Below are 8,663 nucleotides of genomic sequence, written 5' to 3'. Positions count from 1 at the left end.
CCAGAATTTTGCAAGGAAACTTGAGGTAATAGCTTCACTACTATTAATCCTGTGCCAGATCTTTTCTTGCCGAATAAAACATGTGCAGTAGGTCAGAGTGTTAGTCACGGTTTGTGACGAACATCTAGGTCAACTAAAGGAGTTTTGCCATGCATAGATGAAAAAAAATTGCATGTCAAATGAAGTATGATCAGGCGTGTCCTACAATGATAATGCAAAAAACTATGCACCATCATACTTTCAAGCCCTCCCTAATGCCCGGTCTTAATTCTCTAGGACATTCTTTTTCGGATTTTGGTATTTAGGCTAATGACACCCTTAATGATACCATTATTTCAAGTTGAAAGTCATTAATAACGCCCTGTAAACGAGCACGTTGTTACCAGCTGTAATAGACTCCTTTTTCACACCAACTTCTTTGCCCATGCAGCCAATTATTTGAAGTGCGCCACTAACGGCCAGTAAGCATCAAACTTGAAGGGACCATATGGTGCTCTGCCCGTCAAATAGGTTTGGTTTTCAACAGCAAAACTTGTTCTCGAATATTTTCATGCACTAGTTTCGTGTGTCTTACTTGACTCTTTTCGTGAGGGGCACTCTCCCCGAGAAGCAGCCGATTACAATATTTGCTGTTTTTCTTCTATTTTCCCCGTACATTTTGGCGAAAACTCGCATTTTGAAAACAAAAGAATCTCCTGAAAAAGTACATTTCTGTTAACGCAATGTCGAATATCGGTAATAAACGGCTTCATCTGTACCCTTTAAATTATAAGTGAATTTGTTTTTGAAACTGTGATGAATGTGCTTTAATTCAATGTGGATCTAGGAAATGAAAAGTTGATTTTGTTACCTCATGTACAGGAACCCTGACCTATTATTATTCATAAAGAATTTAGAATAAACATCATTAATAACCCTGCAATTTTAGTTACAAGTCATGATGGACAAGTTACTTATTTTGAAATTTAAAGCGTCCACTGTTGTCTATATTGCTTCCATTTTCGCAACAATGAGACCATATCGCATAAATTAACTTTTCAAATGAGTTTACACAAGCTATACATGTAGTGCATCTGTTCGATACAGAGAATCCAAATCATACGCGTCCCCGAGTTGCATTCTACAACTCTCATGTATTCAATTCTCCAACCGGCGTTGATGAGATGTCAGACCTCTAAAATAATGACAGACAGGAAGTCGACTGTACTCATAAATGTGAAGCTATATTCCCTCCTACCACTTGAAGGAGATATTTTATTTTCTTAAAAGTCATTTGGTCTCCTAAGGATAGCTTAACTGTATCTGTCTTGGCGTGTCTCATTCCTTCTTGCGAGTCTCATCAATCATTTCATATTATGGAAATTATTTTAATTAATAGTGATAATGCTAAAGCCTCGCCTAGCTTGCTTCACAGTCGATAACCACGACAACAACTGCCAGGCCGGATAAATTAATGAAGAGTCAGCTGTGACGACACCATAAAAGGGTTTTCACCATACCAGTGATGTAAGTTTATCTGGAGCGCCCCCACTGTTCGGAGATGGGTAAGTTCGCACACCTGTTAAGTTTACCAACTCACCTACTGGTACATTGCATCGGTATCGGTGTTGGGTTCAGCGAAGCGATTTTCAATCATACATTTTCTATCTGTACGGCCACCAACATATGTCCTTCCCTGCAGTGTTCATGTTGAACTACCGATTTATAAAAATGCCTATTGTTCCTCATCCTCTCTCTCTCTCTCTCTCTCTCTCTCTCTCTCTCTCTCTCTCTCTCTCTCTCTCTCTCTCTCTCTCTCTCTCTCTCTCTCTCTCTCTCTCTCTCTCTCTCTCTTTTGAAATAGGATAGGTCAGGTTACCGAAAACACATGTAGTTTTTTATTTGGCCTTACATCAACCTTCCATACGCCATATTACAACACAGAAGACAGTAAATGTGATTATCGCTACCAAGCTTTTGTCTTGTGCTATGGGGGAAACTGCATGATTTTGAAATGCATTGTGGGTAAGAAAGTCGACTTCTCACCACAGCAAGAGGTTGAAATGGTAATCTCTCAGAATCTTTTCACACAAATTTAATCGCAGCCATGGCAAAAGGTTCTGTTTGTTCTTGAAACCAGCTGAACTCAATCATCTTTTCAACTTTTCAGGCATTTCAGCTGTATAACCTAAAACTTTACATTTGCTTCTGAAATCGTATGTGTTGTACCTGTACAAATATCCGCCATATTGAATATATGGTGGACCGCCAGAGACTTTTACGACTCACTTAGGTGGTAAAATCGTACTTAAGTTGCTGATAATTCCTTATGAAACTATTTTAGGTCAGAGGGAGTTTTTGATGGACAATGGAAGAAATAAACACAAGCACTCAATATATTACCGTCAATGTGTTTATCAGGCACTCGGTGCCGTCATTTATTCACTCGGGAGTTTGACTTCAATGACTACATGCTCAAGTGGAGAGGCAATTTACAATACACAGACTGAGTATGTACCTACATTCGACAAATATAAAAGCTGTTTCGCCGACGTGCGAGTTTTCAGTTCGCACGCGACTACTCCGATGTTGACGAATATGCCTCTTGCCTGAAAGTGAGGAGCCGTCCCAAGTCTTGGTGGCGGTACTTCTCTTACCGTTAATAGAATAAAATGAAAAGTACTGTTTATTTGAAGGCATTGGAGAGTGAATTTCGTTTTTTTCTTCAAAAATGACGATGAACGTTAATTGAACATTAACTTTGCACAATAGATATAACTTGAAGTCGTGGAAATTTTGTTCATGGAAGAGCAACAATACTGTTGTCAGAATTAGTATACTATCACGTGACGTGTAATATTCATAAAAAGGCTGGTCGTAACCTGATATACAATGTAATGAAAGAGCTGTGTAAATATGGTAGGAATAAATAAATAAAAAAATTAAGCGGTAGCGACTCTATCGAGTAATTGATTGTTAATTGACGAACGAACATTTATCGGCAATTCAGGAAACTCAGAAAACATTATTGTTCAATGGCTAAGGAGAAAAATCAAAAGTGTTATGCAAGATTGTCCTGTTTGTATCTCGAGAATTATGAGAACTATGTGATCGATTTCCCTGAATACACTACACACATAATTGTCGTTGAGATACTGCAATAACGTACAGATCGGGAACGATTTGAAATGTGTGAAAATTACTCTGATTTGAGTGAAAACTTGTAAATAATGTTGCGTCCGTATATTAGACAAAATATTGGAGCTGTTCTGGAGAAAGTCAATACTGAAAATGTCAGACTTGAAAAACAAAACAGAACAAAAAAATAGCAGTAATACCAGATTCACAAAACAGGAAAATTTACAAGTCTTAATGTCGTCGCTATACCTATAGCGTTTTCTCAAACATTTTCGATCTACATATATTAAAGGGATGGGCGTCGTCGGAACTGCGCGTGCGCGACTTTATGTTCACAAGCACCGGATTTGATGCACGATATATAGATGCTAGATACATCACGTCAACGTAGGAGCAACATGAATTTTACGATGTACATTATGACAAACATTGAATTTCGTCAAGCGACGACGCACATTGGATACAGTGCTTATATTGGTCGTATGAGTCCCATGCGACCTTTGAGTGCAGTTCTGACGATCCCCTCCCTTTAAACAAATGGGAACACTGCTCACACACTGATCATCTTAGCCTTGTTGAAGATTCTGTGACGCTGTGATGAGATGTTTGTGAAGTAAATATTTTTGATCTATGCCACATGAACTGAAAATAGAATTTAAAGGGACAAAATCACTGTTTAAGATGTAAATCTGTGTAATGAAAATATCTTCTCCTAAACTCAGCCACTGGGTGTCAACTAAAATGATGTTGATCATGCGAGATCACAAAAACATCACATTTACTGTACTCTGAGGTTTGTGCTTCTGATTTAGGGAAATGCGCGCCTCCCTTTTGAAAGATTTGAACTTTTGCTCAAAATTTTCGCGTGGAAAAATTAGCCATTCTCCGTCAAAATCATGAATAAAGACCAGGGATCAGCGTGCAAATTTTGGTACACGAGTCCAAGGAACAAATACCTAAACCAATATGTGAAATTCAAAATGGCTGCCATCCTATATTGCATATTTAGTTTATGAGAGGACTAAATTTCCGATTTTCACGAAAATAAAACACCCAAGCCTATTTTCCCCACAAACGATTCGACACACAGCATACCCGGCGAGGTATTGTAAAAAATTGAGTGTCCGATATCTGTCCACTGAGTAGTAATACTGCAATTTCAAGGAAAATTTTACATGCTTCTGACCAAAACGACTTCCCCTAAAAGTAACAATAATACACAAATTTATCCCTTTAAAGGCAAAGTGAAAAGAAACTCTCAATGAAAAGCTAAAAGCCGACTTGGTCTGTTACGTTGTGGTTCGAAATGACTGGAACTGGTACCGCAAAGCTTATGTTAATTGCTAGTTCTGTTAGAAAATCACGGCTTTCGATTGAATTCCTTGTAGTTCCAAAACTCTTGATTACATGGCGTATTGGATAAAAATCTGAGACTTTGACCTTCACACAATCAAAGTATTATCAAAGTTGATACATAAAAAAATGATTCTAGATTCGGGAAAATATTGTGATGATTGCAGACAGTGCGACCAGAGCGCTGAGCGGGCGAACGATGCCGGCCGAGTCTCCTGCGGTCTCGTCGTTGACGTACACTTTTCTGTTGTTTAGGGGCTGCGGTGGGCGATAATTGTTCACCATGGGCATATCTGGCTCTCCCTCGGCGTTGAAGTTGACAGTCCGGAACTTCGCTATCTATATTTAAAAATGGAATAAAACTATCAGCAAAAACCTAAGCTTTCATGACCTAAAATCAGCGAGGCACGGGCTAGACCGTCCCCCGAACAGAAGATCCATCGAAAACCGAATTCCAACCCTCAAATCCCCGGTCCTCGCACCAGTTCCTATTGATATAGATTATTTCATTTTGTTTGCCCTATGGTTTCAACCTGAAATTATCAAACTTTGTTGAATTACTCTGTATCTTTATATTCTTTAGAAAAAGTTCGTATTTTAATTCAATAGGCAATATTTCGATTGTTTATTGCTGTGAGAAGTCAAAGGCTGTGTAATCGAGCGACCAAACATGTATTCAAATTAAAATTTTTGAAAGTGGTGTTCAAATTTTCAGTGTCGTGTTCTGTCCCCGACCTATCCCCATGTCGGCTTAGTTGCGGGACGTCGGCTAATTTTACACTGACGTAGTACTCGGCGCCTTCAAGACCACAGTCGTTTTGGTTTGTCATACCTGGGCAGAAGAAAGCTCCACTTTGTCCTTCATCACGGACCAGATGACGCTCTCCTGGCACATCGGTGTCGTCAGCGAACCGCTGTAGCGATAGAACACGTCGAGGTCACTCGACATCATCGGAAGAATCGGGAATGGAGACGGAAAGTCGTAAGTGTCGTCTGACGGAAGAACAGACAGGAAAAAAACACGTGATTCATATCAGCTGTGTGATTGGTCAGGGTGACTGACATGTGTGCTATACCGGTCTTTTCTGTCGGTAGTGTATTAGGAGTTAACCTGAAAAAACACTTGTCCATATCATTCTTTCTGTTAAACTTCCCAGAACTTGTCATGAAGCTGGAAAAGTTGTAGAAAAGGTCCCCAAAAACAGCAAGTGACCTAGCGGCCGATTTAGCCCCCGCTGTTTGTTTTTTACCGAAAACAATATTAGAATCACTGCATAGCAACCCAAAATTTAATTCACAGAAATCTGACGGAGCTAGTGCCATTTTTTCCCTTTGGAACAAAATAATCAACTTGTGTGTCGTCTCATTGAATAGGACAGTGAGCTACATCCAGATATGCGTAATGTATCGCAGACTACTGATTGTGGTATTCGCTGATAGCATAATGAAATTTGTACTAAAGAAATGCACACATTTGTAATTTCTAATGAAGTGATTACGATCATAAAATTTATTGTGTCTCCCTAAGAAGCTAGATATTGAATTTGAAAGCTCTAAAACCAGTAACAGGAAAATACAAGTTTTGAATAAAAAGAGAAAACTAGGCTCAAATTTTTGTATGCGAATTTCATCACCATTTGAAAGAAAAACTGAATGAGGTCATTCCTGAAAAATTATAAACCAGAATAGATCGGTATTGGACTGACAGTTTCAGAGAAGCATTTGTTTGAAGGAAATTGAGCATAAAGGGAAGAAAAAATCAAAAATATTGAATACGAAAATTTTATGCTATTTTATACACCACATATCTACATCGTATATTGGGCATCCCTAGGGAGATACTTTTCGATGTTGAAAACTGTATGACAGGCACAAATGAACGGTGACCGAATAAGAGAACACTTGTCCCGAAAATTTGCATACACAAATTTCATCATGAATTGAATGAAACTGAATGAGTTTATTGCTTAGAACGTACAAACCTAACTTTATTATTATTGGTTGAACAATTTTGGAGGAAAAAAATGAAGAAAATTGAGCAAAAAGAAGAAAATAGTTCTATCTTTAATAAATAAATATATAAAAGGTACGATAATTTTACCACAATCAGTAATGGTATAATTCCTATGAAGCTACTGTAACATCATGAATTTCAAAGCTGTGGGACTAGAGTGGTGGTGTAGAGAAAGCCATATTTTGACCAAGTATATATATGAGAAAATTAGCCCCAAGTATTTCCACATGCAAATTTTATCACTAGTTGAACAAAACTGAATGACATCATCCCTAGGAACTCAGAAACCATATTTGAATGCCTTTGGACAAACATTTTCAGAGAGAGGTTTTGAAAAAAAATTGACTACAAAAAAGCAAAAAAAGATCCTCAAATATAACAAAATTGCAGGATTTCAACATTTCGTCAAGCAAACTGACCGGCGGTTTCAAGAAGACGCTTTATATGCCAGAAAGTAGACAGACGATGACAGCAGACGACTACCTATTCTACTTATCTGATAAGTTCGCGTCGCCGACAGCACGTGCGGAGCTAAAAATGTGTGGCGGTTTTACGACCAGCTCGGGCTGAGTTCATTAACCTTTGACCATCAGGTAATCTCACTATGTCGGCGTCCTGTAAAATGATGGACACCAACCCACCGACATTATCTGTATGCCTTGTTTGCTCAAGGTCATAGAGTGACTATGCAACTGATTATCTCTTTCTATCTGTCGGTATCTGTATTGACCTTAAAAGTTTGTTCATTACCCTATATAAATGGCGGCCAACCTATGGCGTCTTTTCACTTTGTTGCCATAAACGACTTATTTTTGGTAATGTTCATTTCTTAAATTGTGTGAGCTTTTTCATGTCTGTAACGTTTGCAAAATTAGCTTCCAGTTTGCAAGATGCGACTTCTTCAAACTTCAGGGCTCCTTCTTTGCGGGGAAGGGAGATGACTTGCCCGCCTAGTTGCATTTGTATATGCACTAATGTCGGCCCACTGTCCCGTATGTCACTGCCATGCCCGAAATGTCCAGACATAATCCCTCCAACGGAGGGACTGGACTGCGGTTCAGGCAGTGCAGTGCAGTGGTTGTCAATGCTTGTCATCTATACACGTTGTCAGTCAGCAGTGATACACGTGCAAGCGAGATGAGTCGCACGCGCCAGTCACGCGATGATTGTGTTCTGATAAACTGCCGCGCTATTTTATCACCGAGAAAATGCACGCGTAAATCACGCGCGCTCGTGCACTTCCGTCGCGCGGGAAAAAGAGGCTCGTTTCATGTTACAAATAGTCAATATTTTTAAAAGATACCGGAAACTCAAAAATATCGATGCATGATATTACGAACGTCAAAGCATCATTACATTAAATAAATGAATACATTTTATCCCGGGGTTTTCAATCTTTTTATTCTGGATCCGAAAAAATAAGTATTGGAATGATTTTGGTTGGGGTCAAGGCCAAGATCTCCAAGCCCGTCCTTACCTTTATACGTGACATTTGCTAGTGCATCGATCAGTGTGTCGTACGCGTCGTTACTACTCCCAACCTGTGTGAAAAACAAATAAAAGCATTTGAGAAATGATGATAAAAAAGTACTTTGAGACGTCAGCCGATCCTCATGATATATGATCGTGAAAATGTTACAGCTCGACTTTGGGCGCGAAGTCAGTACCGCGTTTCAGACAGGGTCTCTTGACGAAGACCTGGCTTGTGATGAACACATCTATAATGCTCTATGGCAAGTGAAAGTGTCAGGGGTTGATTCAATTACCTTTAATACATACAAACATACAAACTCTAAAACTCAGGTCAGGCCACGCTGTCAAGAGTAAAGTTGTATGACATCATCGAATAAGCCGTGACCCACAGAGTCACTCTGTGACACGGTAATTCTTAAACCATCAAAACCTTTTACCCGAAGTTCTGACTGTCCGGGTAAAATCATTATTTGGCCTACGAGGGCGCCATTTTAGCTACATGCTGAACGGTCTTACCGGCGGTAAGATTGTGGACCTCTTCATTACTACGAGAAAGTGACAACAGCGAAATTAAAATGGCATTTTCAGTACCAACTCGACGAAATTAGGAGCTAGCTTATTTTTTCGGGGGTCGTTACTCTTTCAGATTGTATGAGGCGCATTCATTTGACAAGAAAAGCTGGAGCATCACTTCCGTGTATATGTG

The 8,663-nt window shown here is 39.3% G+C and overlaps 1 protein-coding gene across 2 annotated transcripts in view; it reads right to left on the bottom strand.

The window, feature by feature from the left end:
- Positions 1 to 2,378: 2,378 nt before the first annotated feature.
- The window catches only part of LOC139145417 (carbonic anhydrase-like), a 67,300-nt gene continuing 61,015 nt past the window's right edge, over positions 2,379 to 8,663 (bottom strand). For both annotated transcript variants that reach the window (XM_070716584.1, XM_070716583.1), the window contains exons 6-8: positions 7,962 to 8,025; positions 5,303 to 5,463; positions 2,379 to 4,809 (exon numbers count right to left, since the gene is read on the bottom strand). In XM_070716584.1, coding sequence (XP_070572685.1) covers positions 4,606 to 4,809; positions 5,303 to 5,463; positions 7,962 to 8,025 — 429 coding nt within the window. In that variant the 3' untranslated portion in view covers positions 2,379 to 4,605. The remainder of the gene's footprint in view (positions 4,810 to 5,302; positions 5,464 to 7,961; positions 8,026 to 8,663) is intronic.

The sequence above is a fragment of the Ptychodera flava genome, chromosome 12 (assembly GCF_041260155.1).
Source record: "Ptychodera flava strain L36383 chromosome 12, AS_Pfla_20210202, whole genome shotgun sequence".
Taxonomy (NCBI): domain Eukaryota; kingdom Metazoa; phylum Hemichordata; class Enteropneusta; family Ptychoderidae; genus Ptychodera; species Ptychodera flava.
The sequence above is the reverse complement of the archived record's forward strand: the minus strand, read 5'-3'. Positions and strand labels throughout refer to the sequence as shown.